The 20,352-nt window shown below is 49.1% G+C and overlaps 1 protein-coding gene across 1 annotated transcript in view; it reads left to right on the top strand.

The window, feature by feature from the left end:
- pard3bb (par-3 family cell polarity regulator beta b) overlaps window positions 1–20,352 on the top strand; it is a 155,427-nt gene that overhangs the window by 133,670 nt on the left and 1,405 nt on the right. The window contains exon 20 of the mRNA XM_076993770.1: window positions 17,716–17,793. Coding sequence (XP_076849885.1) covers window positions 17,716–17,793 — 78 coding nt within the window. The remainder of the gene's footprint in view (window positions 1–17,715; window positions 17,794–20,352) is intronic.

Genomic DNA, 20,352 nt, shown 5'->3' with positions numbered 1-20,352 from the left:
GACCTTTTTGAGACAACAATGTGTCTGACCAGAGCGTGAGAGGAGGTATGACTAATATTTAGACACTGCCCTCTCCAAACCGCCTGTCGGCTGCTCTGTTGATGTAAGACTTCAGATTTGTTATGGGTGAAGCCAGCCTTCTTCAAGCACAGTTAATTATTCTGTTAGTCTTTCTGAGGAGACGCCATCTTGTTTCCCTGGCCGCACCTCGCAGCCTTTGTTTCCCTGGGTTTTGCTCTAGCAGGACAAATGGCGCAGGCTCTGTGTTGGTGTGGCATTTGAGTGAGCCGAGAGGGAGTTTTTCAGCGAATGGAAATGAAAAAACAAATCAAGACGTCTCTACCGACTCCTTCGGTTACACCAGCGGGAATGTGTCGTCCTTCAGTAGAGAGCAGAGCGGCAGAGTTTTAGGCCACGTGTTCCCGTACGCACGAGCGATGGGACCTAAAGAAACACCCGTGAGTTTGTTCTGTAATGCCTTTTCTGCTCTAAGGTGTTCTGCCCCTAAGTAATCGTGAGTTTAATCTCCTCACAAGAGAAAGATGAGAGAAAATTGGGAAGTGGTTACAATACCTATAATCTAGCAGTACAGTATATATATTTGAACCGCTTGCCATATTATAAACTGAACCACACTCCACATTGCAATCATGAAGAAACCGTGCTATACACGAGTGGACTGAGTTGTTCGTTCCCATGCGTAGTGAGCACAGCCAGATATTTTAGGCAGCGGTGAGTGAGAGCAGGTTAATCGCAATGTTCTCACATTGAAACCCAGACTAAAAGTAGCTCCTCCTATCGTCCCAGTCTAGCCTGACCCAGCAGTCTTTCTGACGAGTGTCAGACTCTTCGACCCAATAGAGTAGCTGCACAGCCGCATGATTAAAGGGTGGCCTGGGGTTCTGATATGGGCATGGGCTATGGCCCAATTACAGGCCTCACCATGCAGATGCGTGGGGCGTGTCGATGGCGGTGATCAGACCAATGACTGCTGTTGGAGTGTATCAGATTGAGTTGGAGTGGGCGGAGTAAAGGACAGTTGGAGAGCCGCAGGGGTTTGACGAAGGAGACATTTCAGTGGTCTTTGTGTTCTTGTGAGGGAGGGAGATAAAGAGAGAGATGAAGAGCACGTTTAGTGGGTGTGGAGTGTTTCTCTGTGGCTGCTCTGCACTCTGGGAAATGTGGTTTAACTAGACCAAACCAACAAGAAGTCATAAACAAAGAACGATGCAGGAAACAGAGAAAGGATGAAAATAAAGTGAGAGGCAATGGAAAGAGAATTAGACACAGGAAAGGTGATCATGGCAAAATAAAGATGGCAGAGCGATAGAGAGAAAGCGTGTCGTAAAGATAGTATGACTGTCTTCTCCATTCGCTCCACTGCATAGCGGGTCAGGGGTCACAGCAGACAGGGTCAAGTGGAGAATAACTCAATCAGATGACTGAGCTCAGTCAGTGCCGGAGAGAGAGAGAGAAAGAAAAGTATGGGTAATGTGTTCAGTAGTAAATGTGGAATTTTAATTGGATTAAAGGCGAGTTTGACCTCTGCCCATTGGCCCCATGGATGGTCAGCATTCCTCCATTTGGATGGTTGGTCTGGAGTCACGTCTCGTACAGACAGGTTCCACCTCATGTGACTGCCTTCTCACACAGCTCACAGCACCTGGGGCCGCTGGGGGCTAACACGCCTTACCTTGTTAAGAGTGCATCAGTGAATACGTTGTGTTTCATGTCTAAGGAACCAATTACCCGATCATCGAGGCTAACCTTGACGGCAAAAGTCCTGGCCTGCTTCAGAATGTGTGAAAGCTCGGAGCCTCTGATGAGGATGGCACCATTTGCTGGAGTTAATTGTCAACCTTCATGAATCGTTTTACATTTTTGGTCGAGGTACCCTTTCCAAGCACGTAATGTAGCATATGAGTGGCTTATTCGTTTGTAGTAAGTTTTTTTTTTTGCTTGATGGTTTCAGAGGTTGCCCTACCAGTACAGGTCAAAGGTGAAGGGCAGCAGCGCATCCCATTGGCTGTCATCACAGCTGCAGTTAGATCCGGCTTTGATTCCAACTGGGATTCTGTGGAAGTTCTGAAGGTGGTGGTGGGTTTGCTGGGGGTATCAGTTAGAGAAACAGGCTCTGTCAGTCCCTGTAGCCCATGGGCCTTTGCTATGCTAACCCACGCGATCCTCTCCGTAGCCCAGCGGAGGTTGATTGAGCGAGCCGTGGCCTGATCCCAATCACCGCGTCTGGGGAGCGCGCGATAACTGTGCGGCACTCGGCTGCGGGGCTCGGAGAGTGACCCGTGGCTGGCGTTTAATCTGATTTTAAAAGTTCTGCCTCCGAGTGCCGCCACACAGCTACTGCAGATGAGGGTGGGCGTAGGTTTCCGCCCTACCTTTGTAATGTAAAGAGGTTTTATTTCCCCTTCTCCCCTTAACCCATCTGCCCTCTTAGAGGGGCCACCGAGCTCCGGGGGTGACACTGTGTCTGTGGGGCTAAATTTCTCACCCGGTGTAAAAGGAACAGTTTTTTAGGCTTGTGATTCTAATAAGCATTAAAAAGCTTAGGGATATACTGGATGTTTGGTAGTGGGGGGCGTAGTGGGATCAGGCTTTTAAGGTGCTTTGTTATTCTGGTAACCCGCAAGGGTGTGTTGGCACTGCCTCGTACCAGTTGTTGGAGGCCGCCCCCCATGGATTTCTCCTTCAGCAGGACTGTGCTGACTTATCGTCTTAGCCCACCCAAGTTCCCTCGGCCCAGCCTCTGTGAATGTGAGTGGGCCTTCTCCACTGGCGGGTCTCCGGTGCAGCGTAGGCCCGGCCCTGGCCGTTTTTCACGCCTCCCCAGCCGTCGTGCTGCTCGGGTCGACTTTAATGGGCGCCGCGTCACAATGGCGGCAGTGAGGCCGTACGGTGGAGCTCACGGGGAGCGAGGCTGTCACCGCGCGGGGCCGAGCGTGTTCTGTCCGCGGCGGGCCCGGCACGGAGCGCTCCGCAGTGCTGGATAACGAGCGCCGGCCGTACTCGCGCCGCGCCAGCTGAATAATGATGGTGCTCTGAGACAGAGATCTAAAGCTCCATCACTGCTGTAACACCATCATAGCCACGGCGCTCCCTCACTCTCTCACTCTCTCTCTCTCTCTCTCACTCTCTCTCTCTCTCTCTCTCTCACCACCACTTTCTCTCAGTTCTCCCACTTCAGCAGGTTCTCTCATTTCAACACCTGAATTTAAAATGGGGGAAAAAGAGAAATCAGGGGCACAAGGTTTCCTCTTCATTTCATTAGAGAAGGCTTCTCGCACACACACACTCTCTCTCTCAAACACACTCGCTTTCTCACACACACTCACTCACACACACTCTCTCTCTCTCTCTCTCACACACACACACACACACACACACACACACACACACACACACACAGTCACTCACACTCTCTCTCTCACACACACTCTCACACACTCTCTCTCTCACACACACACTCTCTCACACACACTCTTCCTTCCATGATCTTTTCTTTTTTTGCACATTATTCTCATTCCTCCTTTCTTTTCTTTTTTTAAGAGTCAGCCATTAATCCGTTCCTTTGCATTCCCTTCTGGGCAAATATGTGATCGGTTTGGCGATTCATCGTCTGGTCATGAAAAGCTTTAGCTGTGTGTGTGCTGGAACCAGACCACCTCTTGCTCAGACAGCCCTTCTTATTTCGGCTTCTCATCAGTCTGTAGGTAGTGTGTGTGTGTGTGCTACCTACCGCCCAGCTCTTGTTTAGCCCCTAGTTCAGATATAATGGCCGTACCCTAGATGTGTCCATCTTGGATCACTGAACAGCTTTTCTACCCGCCGTCCTAACCAGTCAAGAGTATATGGCCCAGTTCACAGAGAAGCACCTATTTATCGCAGCCTTCTTAATGAGTAACGTGTTGTGTGTTGGCCTGTTCGCGGTAGCATATCAAGAGTATTCCATGAAATGAATATTAACTGCAGAAAAAAAATAGTCCTGCTAAAGAAATCTCCAGAATAATTCCCTTGGAAGCTGAGAAGATGAATCTCTTCAAAATAAACTGTCATAAGGCTGAATGACTATGGTGGAAAAAAAATTAATGAACTATTCATCATGAAGTCTTTCATAGTCATTTATTATAAACCAGTAAGTGCTGAGAGGCAAGTGTACTTTTCTTTGTAAATGCTTAGCAAAGATTATTATAAGTAACTCTTAATGATGACGGAAAGGACACTATTGAATAGTCTGGTATAATTCGGGGCTATTGAAAATCACGATCATTTGTACGCTCACGTTTTTGAACATGAGCCAGGTTCTTTAGCTATACAACCATGGAATGCTGGTCATATTTAGAAAAAAAAATTTCATATCACTTTATAAAGTGGTTCCACTCCTCATTTCCCTATCATGGGACTTGACTGTCCTTGTGGTCTATGTCTTCCACTCTGAGAAACATTTAATTGAGATATCTATCAATGAAACATAAATATCATTTTTAAAATTTTTAGCTCAGAGTAATTTCTAACCTGCCCTTCTTGAGCAGAGTTCTTGAGAGGATAGCAGTGACAGAGGTGAGGAACCCAGGTTACACTTTCACCTCTACTTGGCCTCTGACATAGAAGACTGGCTCCGCCCTTGGAGGAAGTGGATTGGTTGACATTGTCTGGCACTGTAACAGGATAAAAAGCTAAACTGAGCCTTTTGAATTTTGCCGTGCTTAAAGTGCCTTAAGCAGTCCTAAGGATGGCCTTTTTTTACTGCATTGGCTTTGAAACGCTACCGACAGATTGCAGTTAAGAGAAAGCACACCAGAATATTGACTAGAATATTTACGTGGGAAGAGGGGGGAACATTGGGTTCTCTTCTGGCACCATTTCATTAGACACCTGATAAATTTAAGCTTGATTCCAGAATTATTCCATCGTGTTCTAAGGTACTCAGCAGTCACCCATCTCCTTACCTTTCTGAGTGCCTGGCAGATTGCCTGTGATGGTGCAGTGAAAGTGTAGTAAGTGTGGACTTGTTGAATATGCAAAGAGCCAAATTCAAGAAAACTGTGGTAGCGGAATTTTGTCATCATGGAGCCGAAATTCAGGAAACTCTTTCATTAGATATTCTCCACCTGTTCTAAAAGGATACTTTAAAAGTGTCTTAATTTGCTTTTACTTCTAAAATCAAAATGTAATTTATGCATTTATCTTTTAAACAAAATGCACATTTTACTTTCATTTTCCATTGTAATTTAATGGTCGCATGACTGATTCGTTTTCTCTGATTGTATGCTTTAGTCTTCTTTTTGTGCTCTTGGTTATATATATTTTTTAATGTTTTAACTTACACAGAGTGGTATTATCGCTCATTGTGACACTCTTGAATGGTGTTTCTGAGAAATCCTCCTCTTTGCATGTAGGTAGACTCACGTGAGCCTTGGTGTATGTGTGAAGGCCTTTTCTCCCGCGTCCCTCACACAGTGTCCATCACAGTGATGTCCATCACAGTGATGTCCACACACGGCTCCTGCTTGCCGAGTCTTTGTCTCCTTTGTTTTTTACGGGGTGCTTAATTGCTTGTTTATGCGCCCGTGATATTAACTGCGTCCTTGATCAGGCTTGTGTTGTGCAGCTGGCCGGATTTCTGGACCTGGGCCGTCTCATTAATCGCTGGTTTTATCAGCCCAAGGCACGATGGTGGGCCCGGGGCGTGGAAGGCCAGAGTGGGGCAGATTACTCAGGGAAGTCTTTTGTCAGCACAAGGACCCTGGAGCTCGGTGAAGACTAGTATGACTTTGAACCAATTTCATAGTGCATAGGATCCATTCGTTAGCCCTTAACCGCCTCTCTGACAGTTCATGTTCGAGTGTTGCATTTCAGCATAGATCTCTCTGAAGGATGAGCCAGTGGCCCCTTGCTTGGAATCACAACTATCAGAGCTTTGTTATAAGCACAAGAACAGCAAGAGTGTTTACCTGTTTTCTGTGTAACCAAGTGTTTCGTTCTTGTCGGTACATATTTAAAAAATCTTTTCAGATAAGTAGGACTGTACCTCCCCAAACTGTCCAGTCTCTTTGCAAACATGTTTAATCGGTTGTTGGTTTAAAAAATTACATTTGACCATTGCAGTTATTCTTTATTATTTACTATTATTTATTATATTTTGAGTAATTGTGTTTTCCCTGCTGTGTGTATATGATGTTTTGTTGAGTGTGGACACGGTCAGGTCAGCTTTGTAGTCTTAATGACAGTAAGGCTATTGTACTAAGTTCTGTTAATCCTGCTTTGAATATGATCCATGCAGTTCCCTAATTACTGCACATTCTGCTTCGGGTTGCCAATTGGTTTGGCTTCTTGTCTGTTTACACTGATTCTGTTTTTCTTGATTGAATCCTCTGAAAATTGGTGGCAAGGATCAAGACAGCCTGCAGTCTAAATGAACCTCCTCCCATTTGTTAGTGTTCAACTTTGTGATCAATTATTAATTGAAATGACATCACCAGGGAGTTGTGATGATATGACACCATCTCACCTGCGCTTTACCTCCACTTCCTGAACCAGGAGTGCAGTGCGTCTTGTCCGCTAGTCAGCAAGAGCAGAGGAACCCCCTCTGGGTAGTGGTAGTCAGCTACGGACTAGACGCTAATCGGTCTGTTGAGCTTCACAGCATGCTCGAGCTGGGTCACTGCTCGAGACGCCCACCCCTCCCCACCTCCGTACAACTGACCACCCGACATGGACACTGAGCCCCTGACCCCAGGACAGCTATTAAAGAAACCATGCTACCACCCGCTGTAGTTACATGCTATTCAGATCAGCTCTCACAGCTGCTGGCATCGTGTTGCAGTTGGAGCCAGACTGAACCATATGGAAGGGCTCATAGGGGTCAGTGGAGACGATGGATAAAAATGACTAAATTAGGGTTCGGGAGACAGGAAAGGGAAAGGAAAAGCATGCATTGTTGAGACTTATGTTTGTGGCTAATGAGTACTGGGAACTAAAGGACTGGAGGGTCTGGGAGTGGTTAGAGGTAATGAGGGGTGCAGCTTACCCCAGTGGATTACTATAGTGGGACTTCAAAGACTCGAATGCCACCCAAAGTTCAGGAATTCCGGAAGGATCCGGAGTTGGGTGAGCCCTGTTTGGGGATTCACCGTGCTCCTTCTACGGAGAGGCCCTCAGACCGTCACCCTGCACCTGGCGTCCAACACAGCGCGCCCGTGCTCCCCAGAAAATACAGAAAGCAGCTGTTCTAGAATGTTCTGCCATTTTTTGTTTTACTCATTTTAGTTCCTTCTGGAATTTCAGCCTGGACCGTGAGCTGCTGAATCATTTAGGTACAAGAGAACATTTTTTTTTTGTCTTGTAGCTCCTCTAGTTGCTTCAAGTTTGTTTCAGCACGTTTGTCTGTTTGATGTGTCTATTACAGAAGTGGCACACATGCTTTACGCCTGCCGTTTATAACTAAGTGTGTAAATGTTTTATTCAGCTCTTCAATTGACAGAAAGCCTGACTTGCTAAGGTCAAGAATTTTATATCTATGCACCAACAGCCAAAAAAACACAAGGCAAAAAAAAAAAACCCCAAAGATGTTATGGCTTAATAGGTGTCTGTTTTATAGATGATCTAAAAGAAGTCTGCGCATCTAAAAAACCTATTAGCATTAATAGGCTACTTGCTTAGACTACTGCCCCTGCGACCAAGATCCGGATAAGCAGATGCAGATACATGGGTGGATGGAGGTGGAGCACTTTGGAGTTGTAGCAGGAATGAGTCCTCACAGCACAAGTCTGAGTCTCAGTTTGGTTTGCTCCTCCTCCGGAGGCGGGCTGTAACTGTAGACCCCACCCATGCTGCTTGCCTGAAGTACCTGGAAGGCTCCGTCTGTTGCTATCCCAGGGGTGTGGGGTCGGGTAATCCGCGGCCTTACGCCGCCTTTGCTCAGCTGTGCTTTGGAGTGAAGACTACTCGGTAGGCTTGCCTAGGTGTGCACTGGCCTTGCTCTTGGAAAGAAATGTCCATTTAGACCTGCAGTACCCCTCGGTTCTCACAGTCGTCTGATGGCAGCTGAGAGTCTGCTGTCTTCCGCTGTGGCGCTCTGCATTATCTCTCGCTCGCCTCCCCCCCCACCCCCCCCCCCTGCTCACTGCCCCCCAGTAAATGGGGCCTCCGTAATGGGCAGTAATGCACTTTAATGTCATGCTGTTGATTACAGCGCAACTGAATGTCACAGTGCTACTTTGCTTCATGTCAGAACTGTGCAAATTCGCACCTAAAGAGAACACCGGGTAATTATCCTCCAAGACTACCTCCGCCTTCCCCTGGCCGTGGCGTCATGGAAACGGGGCCCTTAGCCTTTGAGGTTGGGGTAGATGTGAGGCGGAGTGGCAGGTGCCGTTGGCTAAAAAAGAGCAAATACTTGTTTGTCCTCGTCTCTCTATTCAGATTGTCTTCTCAGTTCTGAGTGGACAGACGGGCTCAGGTTGTGACTCTTTGAGCATCGTCCGATCTGCAAGCAGGAGCCGTGGCTTTTGAAATGCAGCCCATGGCGTGAGTGGCTCTTGGGAGAGAGTGACGGATGATTTGCAGACAGACCGGGGTCGGCGGGGCCCCAGGGCCATGGGGATTGGCACTGGCAGGCAGGTTGGGTTTAAACCAAGCGTTCTCTGACTGGCAATCATCTCCACGAGGGAGAGAAAGGAGCCTCGCTTCCATCCCATTACACCTTCATCTCCACCTGTCCGCCCGGCCAGCTGCTACCCAGTCTGACTCGCACACACGCTACACCGGCCACACACGCACAAACACCCCCCCCCCCCACACACACACACACACACACACAGTGTCAGAGAGATGGAAGATCCTTCTCTCTCTCTGTCTCTCGCTCTGTCTCTCTCACACACACATGGACACTTGTGTGCCATTTCCTTTGCACATACAGAAATCACCTATATAGAAAGAAGGAGCCCTCAGACAGACAAACATGGAGGAGGGCATACACTGGGGACACTAGGGGACACAAACACAGCAGGGGCCATCCAGTATGGTGGTGATACTCTGGCCCACACACACCTGCACTCAAAGATGCTCACGTGTAGTATTTTATGTTGCCAGCACTGCGCAAACTGAAAAAGGAACATCAGAGATCTCCAACCTGGAGAGTGCAGTCCTAGGTGTACACACACACACACACACACACACACACACACACACACACACACACACACACACACACGGGTAAGACGATATCACAGGGCCTAAGATTTATTTCACCAAGCACATCGGCTTTAATCTACCTGTGCTTTGGGTTCTATTCGCCATAAATTTGCACGCTGTCCTTGAAAGAACTCAAGGTGGGTACCTGATAAGGAGGTGGCAACAGAGCGCAAAAGAGTGAGGAAAACGTGGGGTTCAGGGGGCTAGAGATAATGTCCTTAAACCATTGCCACCCAGCTAGACCCCCCCACACACTTCCCACACTTCCCATCTTAAAAGTTCCCCTCAGGGATTAGGAGAACAAAAGCAGGTGAATTCCCAGGAAGAGTCAGAAACCGAGCCAGAGTGTCAGCACTCCACACTGGGGGGTTTTTTCCTTCCAAAATCATAAATTATATACTTCTAGCAGACTTAACAGAGACTTAACATAAGAACGTAAGAACATGTGGAGAGGCTGTCCAAATCACTAGGAGTCTATTGCCCACACACTGAGATAACATTTAAAATCTCTGAATTGCTGCTATTTGAAAAGAAAAGACAGATAAATAAAAAGGATGCTGGAACCACTAAAGGCGTAATATGAGCAGACATCTCAGTCATTAAAAGCAGCATGCTTTTGGGTGTTGACCTTTAATGTTGTTAATTGCCCGAGTATCGAGAACTGGAGTGTGTGACATTTGTGTTTTTTCCCCCCTTATCCAGCATATTCCTGAAAGGATTTGACATTTTAAATTAAGCGTTAACTCAAAGTACGGATTTCACATTTGAGATCTGTGCTGCCATAGTAACGTAAACAAACATCACCGCACTCGCTCACTGTCCGTCTTACATTCTTATGCTTCCTCTGTCTTTCTCTCTCGCTCTCTGTCTCTCTTTCTCTTTCCTGTTCTCACTCTTTCCTGTTCTCTCTCTCTCTCTCTCTCTCTCTCTCTTTCCGGTTCTCTCTCTCTCTTCCTTTACCCTCTCTCATTATATTCTATATTGAACTGTATTTCAGATATTAGATTTGAGGTAATTAATATTCTAAGAGTCTTCTTCTCTGTGCCCAGTGAGGTTAAGAGAGGAAAAATTCCACCGACAGCAGAGAAAAGCTCTCTTAGGTTTTACATAACCCGCCCGGCTACTAAAATTAAAAGTGGAAGAAGTAAAGTGGAGAGAAAAACTGTTCTAATTACATGAGGGAGCTGCTGTGCTTTCATGTTTCTGCACTTCACAGCTAGGCCTCCCGGCAGCCGCACACACACACACACACATACGAGCACTCATGAACACACACACACATACGAGCACCCATGAACACACACACACACACACACACACACAAGCACCCATGAACATACACACACACACACACACACATACGAGCACTCATGAACACACACACACACACACACACACACACACACACACACGAGCACCCATGAACACACACACACATACGAGCACCCATGAACACACACACACACACACACACAAGCACCCATGAACATACACACACACACACACACATACGAGCACTCATGAACACACACACACACACACACACACACACACACACGAGCACCCATGAACACACACACACACACACACACACACACACACACACACACACACATACGAGCACCCATGAACACACACATATGTGGACATGCACACGGACACACACACACACACACACGAGCACCCATGCACACACACACACACACACACACACACACACACACACACACACACATACGAGCACCCATGAACACACACACATACGAGCACCCATGAACACACACACACACACACACACACACACACACACATACACATACGAGCAACCATGAACACACACACACACACACACACATACGAGCACCCATGAACACGCACACACACACACACACATATGAGCACCCATGAACACGCACACACATATGTGGACATGCACACGGACACACATACAAGCACACACACACACACATATGTGGACACACATACAAGCACACACACACACACATTTACACACATATGAATGCACCCGCACACTGCAACCCCTCATCCAGTCCAGCACCTGAGGGCTAGATTGGATACCAACCCCCCCTTGTCCATGTATTATACGTTGGATACACTGCACTCATATATCACACAGACATAACAGACATGTAGCTAAAATTACTTTGACATGGAGTGACCATACATAAACTACTCCACATATACCAAAATGGATGGAGGCGTATTCTCCTAGATGAGTACTTATAAGCAGAGCTTTTTGATCCATACACATTATGGGGTAATATGAGATATGAATCACTCCAGGCACTCAGTTACATTAATGTGTTTGGGCACATACCAAAGTCATGAGACATCTAACATTTTTACCACAGTAAAAATTGAGGGAACACATCAATAAAATCAGAGGTTGTTCTTCTACAGTACTAACCTCTGAGGTTGTATGTTCCTCAGTAGTAAACTGAGGTTGTATGTTGCTCAGTAGTAAACTGAGGTTCTATGTTGCTCAGTATTAAACTGAAGTTGTATGTTTCTAAGTAGTAAACTCTGAGGTTGAATGTTTCTCAGTTGTAAAAAGAATGTGCTGTATTTTGTCCATTGTGATTTTTACACCGCAATCGAAATTTGTCCTCCGCTTTTAACCCATCTGTGCAGTTAGAACACACACACACACTAATGATTACTAGGGGGCTGTGGATCACGTGCCCAGAGCGATGGGCAGTCCTAGCCGGGCGCCCGGGGAGCAGTTGGGGTTAGGTGCCTTGCTCAAGGGCACCTCAGTCATGGCCTCAGGTCTGGGAATCGAACCCACGACCCTCCGGTCACAAGACCAGTTCCCTACCACCAGGCCATGACATGAGAAACAAACTGAGGTTGTATGTTTCTCAGTAGTAAAATCTGAGGTTGAATGTTTCTCAGTAGTAAAATCTGAGGTTGTATGTTTCTCAGTAGTAAACTCTGAGGTTGTATGTTTCTCAGTAGTAAACTGAGGTTGTATGTTTCTAAGTAGTAAACTCTGAAGTGGCACAGTGTGGCTTTCTCTGCTTGCTCTGTGCCACCACGCTCTTCATGCACCAGTTCGAATCATTGCCGTCTCATTAGGGAAAATTATGAAAAATTAAAGCTATCAGACAGATCTCATTGTTGCCTGGTGGGAGTCTGTTGGCCGTCACAGTGGATACCAGCGGGGTCCACACTCACTGGCTGCCGAGGAGACTTTGTTAAGAACCCTCACTAATTAGGTCTGGAGACTGATGGCGTTTCACAAGGCACAGCAATTACAGCAGTAAAGGAGAACAGTGCGTGGAAGTGGACTCGAATGAATGAGTTTGTTTTTAAACCCACAGCTTTATTGAGCGCACACGGCTGCCGACAGACAGGGTGACCACACGCGTTACTCACGCCGATGGCATATGGGGGGAGAGAGAGAGAGAGAGAGAGAAATCCAGCAAAGATGAGACAAAAGAGAGAAATGACCATTCCTTCGTTGGAGACAGAAGAAGAGTCAGGACTCCAGGATTGGAGATTGTGACACCAGTTTAGGTCTGTGTTATTATTCTGCAGGTTTGTGTTATTACAGTACAAGTCTGTGTTATTACAGTGTAGGTTTGTGTTATTACAGTACAGGTCTGTGTTATTACAGTGCTGGTCTTTGTTATTACAGTGCAGGTCTGTGTTATTATAGTGCAGGTCTGTTATAGTGCAGGTCTGTGTTATTGCAGTACAGGTCTGTGTTATTGCAGTACAGGTCTGTGTTATTGCAGTTCAGGTCTGTGTTATTACAGTGCTGGTCTTTGTTATTACAGTGCAGATCTGTGTTATTATAGTGCAGGTCTGTTATTATAGTGCAGATCTGTGTTATTACAGTGCAGGTCTGCTTTATTACAGTGCAGGTCTGTGTTATTAGAGTCCAGGGGTTGCAGGTGTTTAGCTCTGTCCAGCTCTAAGGTCTTCACCCGGAACTGGGAGGTTGTAGCTTGGAACTGGGAGGTCTTCACCCGGAACTGGGAGGTTGTAGCTTGGAACTGGGAGGTCTTCACCCGGAACTGGGAGGTTGTGGAGGAGGGGCTGGTTGTGGTAATTTACCTTCAGTGAGAAACCGAGCTTGTTGCGGTATCGGTTCCGATCTCCGAACCTGCCTCAGCCAGCCACCTGCTGCAAGCCGGTACCCGCGTTCTCCACCTGTTGGGCACTGCTGCAGCCTGCCCCCCCCCCCCCCCCTCCCCGCCTCTACTCCCCACAGACTGGATCCCCCTCCCTCACCCAGCAGGGAATATCGATGGGAGCACGAGGTCTGCGCATAATCTATAACTCACGTCACTTGTGCCATGCCAGCACTTTGGCTAAACTCAATTAGGAAGGGTTGAGGTCTGAGCTGATTGGATGTGTTGCGGGTGCATGTGTGCGCACTGGCGAGGCTGCAAGTACATATGTATGTGTGTGTGTGTGTGTGTGTGTGTGTGTGTGTGTGTGTGTATGTATATGACTGTATGAGTAGTGCTCGTATCGGGGGTTTACATTCAGCACGTCATCTCGGTGAGTGGAGGTTTTGAGGACATTGTGGCTTTTGCCAGCAGTAACCCTGAGCCACTTAGATGCTCCTCACGGTGTCTTCAATCCAACGAGCCCTCCTGCTCATCTACCAGAGTCCACTGCCTTGAACTGAGCCAGACACTTACAGTGTGTGTGTCTGTGTGTTCATGCTTGTATTTGTGTGTGTGTGTGTGTGTGTGTGTGTGTGTGTGTGTGTGTGTGTGTGTGTGCGCCTGCTCATGCATATCTATGCGTCTTTATGCATTCTCAATCTCCTCCTGGCTCTCCTCTCCTCAGTCTGTTACTGTCTCTGTGTGTCTGCTCCCGACACGGAGACTCCTCCCACAGTGCATCTCTTCATCTCCCTCCTCTTCTCCGTCTGCCTCCCTCCTTCCCCTCCCACCTACCGAGGCGGGCGGAGGGAGCTCCACCACGCTCCACCACGCTCCTCCGTGCGGTGCGTTCGCAGGGCCGAGGCTCCGAGGAATAAATGATTGGCCTTCAGTTGGACCTGACGTGGCCAGTAATTCATGTCCTGGCGAGGAAGTGATCAGATGTGTGTGTGTGTGTGTGTGTGTGAGAGTAACGACCGGCGTGCGGCTGGAACAAGCGTCCGCCCGCCGCTCGTGATGAAACGCTCGCGTCAGCTGGAAAACGAGCGGCAAGCTCGCCGCCTTTCCATTTCTCACGCGCGCCTCGTCCTTTTTCTGAGCGAGGAATCCGGATCTTAACAAATTGGGAAGGCGCTGCGCGTTATTAGTCGTATTTGTCCGCCCGTCGTGCCTTTTGTTTTTTTTCTGCTCCACTCCGTTATGTATTCCCGCTGCTGACGGCGTTTCGCCCCACGCTCTCTGTGACGGACTAATGGAAGCCGTTTATCAGAGCTGATATTAATAATCGTCTCGTCCCAGCGTGTGACGATGTTCTGCAGCGTGTGCTTAAAAATGACCCGCCGTGAAATCTGCGCTGATTGGACGCCAGCGTTCTCCCCACTCGCCCGGCGTCGACGTGTCCTTCACGTCTGTGCTTGTCCCCCGTTTAACCGCCCGTCCCCGCCCTGTTCAAACGTCCCTGCTTAGCCAGGGCGCTCCATTAACAGTCAGTGTGCAGAGACCCCCGGGCTGTAGACACAGCCGTCTAGGAACACTGGCTCTGCCCGGGCTCGTGCGGGGTTCTGACCGTAAGGATGGTGCTGTGGCCCAGACCCGTCACTCTCCCGCCCGTCCTCACACATCGCGGTCGGCAGAACCATCCTACCGGGCTCTCCTTTGCTCGGCCCTCCGTGAAATAGCTTTGCGTAGGTCGTTAGCTCCGGGGCGCTGAAGCCAGCCAGGCCCCCACGCACCCTCACCCCCACCCTCCTCCTCCTGACGGAGGCTGTGCTGTAGCGCTCCAGCACGGCCACCACACCTCCTCCTCGGGTAGAGAGACAGTACCCGCCTTTGCTCCAGCACACGGGAGAACCGGGATGTGTTTGGACCTTTTCTCCAAATGCTTTAAAGAGCGGAATAATGATCAGTAGTGACTGTCCCTCATGGGTCCAATTGCATGTTTTTTAAGATGATAAAACCTGATGGATTGATCCCTTTATGCAGATGGACAAGGAATAACGATGTTTAGGCATGCAGCTACTGGAGGGCAAACATGTATGTCACATAATGAATGTTAATGTATGCGTTTTAGTTGGAAAAAGCTGAGATTATTACCCATATTTCCCTCAGTGTCAGTGAGGGAGAGAGTGGTTTCAGGGCTGGAGGAGGCTTCTCCATGACTAAACTCATTTATAGGTTATTAACATTTAACAAGTGGCGTTTCCAGCCTGAGGCTTTGGCCCTGCGTGGACGAACACTCGACCGCGTCGCCAGTGTTTAGACGGTCGGACGAGGAGATTTGTTTCGAGGCGCCACCTTTAGAGCACAGCTCTGAAAAGCCAGGGGCCAGTGACACCGAGCACTTGTGTTTGGGTTCGCCACCCGCCGCGCCGGCGAATGGAGGGCGCAGATTTCATCTGAGCACATGAATATGCATGAGCTCCGTGCCCTCGTTTCTAGAGAGGTGGAAAATGCTCAGTGAGAGGCGTGGAGTTTCTCTCACCGAGAGAAACACACACACACCGTTTCTGTCTGTATCGTACACCTACTGTAGATCTCTCCCCTGTTTGAACACAGGCATGTAGGTAGAGAGTAAACACTCCAACCAGCACTCACACACTTTCTAGGTACTTTCAGAGTCACACAGATTAACTCGGGGGGTGGGGGGGGGTGGGGCAGGTCCATGAGAGGTTTTTGCAAATACCTGTGAAAATCAAGAGCTTTTTGACCAGGGTTGTGTGGGCTTTTTTACCTGGTTTTGGAGATGCTATCAGCTTTGTTTGTGCAAAGGATCATTTCTCCTTAGCTGAGAGAGCCTAGTCTTGACTCTCTCTGCGGCTGTAACACCAGCACTAACACTGCACATCATGATGCATCTCACCCGAATCTCAGAACCTCTCGCACGCAGAGTGAGACTGAGTGCGGAGCAGGGAAAACCCTCCGCCCCGTTCAGGCTCTGCAGACGCAACCGTGTCGTGGGCCCCGGCAGCAGAGCCAGTGGCCTCCACACAAACGCCTCTACATCTTTGTCTGCAAGTAGTTTTGAAGGGCTCAGCACTGCAGCATCGACTCTCCTTTCTAAAACAGCGTCTCGAAAAACAAAGGGCACTTAGTTCCTGGACTTGTCCTGCCCTGCGCCTCCTCGCCCGCACCTCCTCACCGCTCCCACGTAATGGCCGACAGTGCCTTCATCTTCTTACGTTGTCCCCGTGTCCCGAAGACCACGGCATGTTTGGTGACTACGAGGAGAAATGTGCTTAATATGCGGGCGGTAGGGGCGAGGCGGCCGTTAGGAGCGAGGCAGCGCGAGACGTTGAGAGGCAGCGGCTCGGCGAGCGGATATTTAAAACCGGCTCATTGAGACGGATGACACAATTTCTCACTTATTGCCCTGGGAAAAGCAGCCAGTCCTCCATAACAGCCCTAACCTTCATCCGTCAGGCACTGCTAAATCTACTGGAATAATTTCCTCATGGATTATATGTCAGGATTTATAATTTAAGTTGCCCATATACGTCTGGGTGAGATTCGCACCACCTCAGACCCTCATCATCCTTATCCCCTTTTCATGGAGACACGAAAATAAAGGAGGTCTAAAGAGCAGAAGAGAGAGAGAGAGAGCGAGAGAGAAAATGAAGCCTCTGGATTTGAATGTGTAATAAAGGCTCTGAGAAATATGACTGGGATGTGGGGTAAACAAATCCCATTGAAAGCGTAGATATTTGAAGAGGCTTCTTTTGCATCAGTGTGCTGAATAGACAAGGATAAGCCCTGTGCCTAAGACCCTGCCCTTCTTGCTAATGTAATGTGTGGAGTTAATCTGCCTCTTCCCCTAGCTTGAGCTAGTCTGGGAGGGCAGCTGGGCGACTAGGCTCCTTCCTGGTAACGTAATCTGGGATCGAGCGCCCCACCCCCACCCACTCTGGCTGGGACTCCCGGTGCTAAATCCCCCTGGTCGCCTTTGTGAGCTGCACTTCCAGGCCCTGATTGGGAGCCCAGCAGGAACTTCACAGCGAGAAGGAAACTTTAGTCACTGCTAATGGAGGAGACTGAAGCTGAGCTTACACTGACCCAAAACGGGCGCTCGTCGTGTAGTGTAATCAGCTCTGCAGTCATCACTCGTGTGTGTGTGTGTGTGTGTGTGTGTGTGTGTGTGTGTGTGTGTGTGTGAGTGTGAGTGTGTGTGTGAGTGTGAGTGTGTGTGTGTGTGTGTGTGTGTGTGTGTGTGTGTGTGTGTGTGTGCGTGTGCGTGTGCGTGTGCGTGTGTGAGTGTGTGTGTGAGTGTGAGTGTGAGTGTGTGTGTGTGTGTGTGTGTGTGTGTGTGTGTGTGTGTGTTCAGTGCATCCTGCCGCCCCTCTGACTGTGTGCTGCTGTGGTTCTTTAACAGGTTCCTCCGCGTGACGGCGAACCCAGGCTGGTACCAGCGATACGAGGACGTGGAACGGCAGTATGCCTCCCTGCCCAGGTAAGAGCAGACATCCCTGCTGGGGGGGTCACGGGCCTGGCAGGAACCCCGACAGGGAGCCAGCTGATGTAGGATATGAAACGAGGGGGGGGGTGAGGACAATAACTCAGGCACACAGTGTGTCCGTGAAGTGTGGAGAGAGCAAGAATGAGAGACCAAGGAAAGAGAGGAGGGACAGAAAGAGGAAAAAGGTGGATCAGAGAATGAGTGCGAGAGAGAGAGAGAGAGCGTGGGAGCGTGAAAGACAGCAGCGACCATTCCGCCTCACTCTCCCTCACTCCATGCTGAGTAATCCTCTTTAAAGCTTCTAATTAAATCTGGAGTGTCTGTCTTCTGAGGCCTCTCCACCCGGGAGTTCACCTGATCCTCTCCAGAGAGGCAGCGTGGCCAGTCCAACAGTGCTCATCTCTGAGCCTGCATCAGGTTACTGCCTCTCTCTCTCTCTCTCTCTCTCTCTCTCTCTCTCTCTCTCTCTCTCGCTCTCGCTCTCGCTCTCTTGCTCTGTTTGTTTTGTCCGGCAGTCAACCGCAAACAAACAGCAGAACCCCAGCGAGGGCAGAGGTGTGGCTCAGGTGACTGCGTTGCCACATAGCAACCCCGGCTCATGCTGGCCTTACTCCCCCCCCCCCCCCCCCCCCCCCACCACGCCCCCAGGCCACCAGGCCGGATAGCTTTTGCAGACGGAGTCGCAGAAATGAGTTCGACACCTGGTTCCCGGCATCCTCGAAAGAGAGCGCCTCGTGAAGTTGTCACCATGCGCTGTTTACCCTAGCTATAAATAGACCAGGAAGTGTTTAGGGGCATTCTGAGAACTTTGGTGAAAGTGTGAAAACGTCAGCCTAGTGTTTACGCAGCTCCGCTGCAGTCTTCATCACTCCGCCCAGCCGAGGGTTCGCACTCTCGCTCTAAAAATCCAGAAAAAAATATTCAGTACTGAAGTTTACCCAAACCCCCCCTCACCCCCAGGGCCCACTTTTAAAGTCATTTTCAGAAATTACCCTCACCCTTCTATTATGGCCTGCGCTGGGTGTGTGTTTATATGCTGACACAAACACGCCGGCTCTTGGTCGGTCAAGCCTCTTCTGGACACACCCCTGCCTGTTATTCTAACCCCGACGCTGGAGGCCGCATTAGCCCTCGTCTGTCCCGCGGGCCGAGCTGAGGTCACTGGCCCCGCAGGTGGAGGGAGGCCGGCCCTGTTAGACACCGCCCACGCCGGCCTCCATATGTGCCCTATTATAACCATTACCAAAATAATACTCACAGTCATTATCTGGCCTGCTTGGGCCGGGGTCAGCCAATCAGAAGAGCTGCTCACCCTCCCCCATCTGCAGATTATTGGATTAGCTGGGCGAGTCAAAGTTGCGTTTGATTCTGGCAGAGCTTTCATTGGATGGTTGAGGTGATAATTGGGCGATTAATGTGCAGATGGTGGCCCCTCCGAACCCGGGTGAGGAGGCACTGATCCAACCGTTCAGTTCTACAGAGCAGACTCCCACTCATGTCCACTCATTCCTGTTCACACACACACACACACACACACACGCACACACACACATACACACACACACACACACATGCATACACACACACACACACACACACACACACACACCCACATGCATACACACACACACACACACACACACACATGCATACGCACACACACGCACACACACATGCATACGCACGCACACACACACACACACACACACACATGCATACACACACGTATGCACACACACACGTATGCATGCACGCGCGCACACTTTCCCGTCTATTTATCTCAGGCTTTACGGCAATCAGTAAGCAGTCTTTCCCAGAACACTCTAGACTGGTCACAAAGGCCACATTGTTGTGTGCTTCTGCTCAAGTGTGTGTGTGTGTGTCTGTGGGTGTGTGTGTCCATGTTTGTGTGTTTGTGTGTGTATGCGTATGTGTGCGTCTGTGTGTGCGTCTGTGTGTGCTTGTGTGTGCGCGTCTGTGTGGGCTTGTGTGTGTGCGTATGTGTGGGCTTGTGTGTGTGTGTATGTGTATGCGTCTGTGTGTGCTTGTGTGTGCGCATCTGTGTGGGCTTGTGTGTGCGCGTATGTGTGGGCTTGTGTGTGCGCGTATGTGTGGGCTTGTGTGTGTGTGTGTGTGTGTGTGTGTGCTCTGTGTGTGTGTATGTTGTGTGTATGTGTGTGTGTGTGTGTGTGGGGGTTGTGTGTGTGTATGTTTGTGTGTATATGTGTGTGTGTATCTGTGTGTGTGTGTGTGTGTGGGGGGGGGGGGGGTTGTGTGTGTGTGTGTGTGTGTGTGTGTGTGTGTGTGTGTATTAACCTGACGTTGACTGTGTAGAGGACCTACTCGTCCGTGCAGCTACATGCTCTTCTGTTGCTGTGGATCTTAACCAAGCTCAAGCATTTTTGGACATTTATTAGTACAGCGTTCACACGTCAGTCAGACGAACGGAGCCGCCGTCAGACTGAAAGTTGAATACACCAGTAAAAGAGCTTGTGACAAGACAGGAAAAAAGAAGGTTACATTTGATGAGAGCTTTGAAAATAATGCCATATT

Source organism: Brachyhypopomus gauderio, unplaced genomic scaffold, assembly GCF_052324685.1.
Source record: "Brachyhypopomus gauderio isolate BG-103 unplaced genomic scaffold, BGAUD_0.2 sc122, whole genome shotgun sequence".
In the NCBI taxonomy this organism is placed as follows: Eukaryota; Metazoa; Chordata; class Actinopteri; order Gymnotiformes; family Hypopomidae; genus Brachyhypopomus; species Brachyhypopomus gauderio.
Note: the sequence above shows the minus strand (reverse complement) of the source record. Positions and strands in the feature narration are given on the sequence as shown.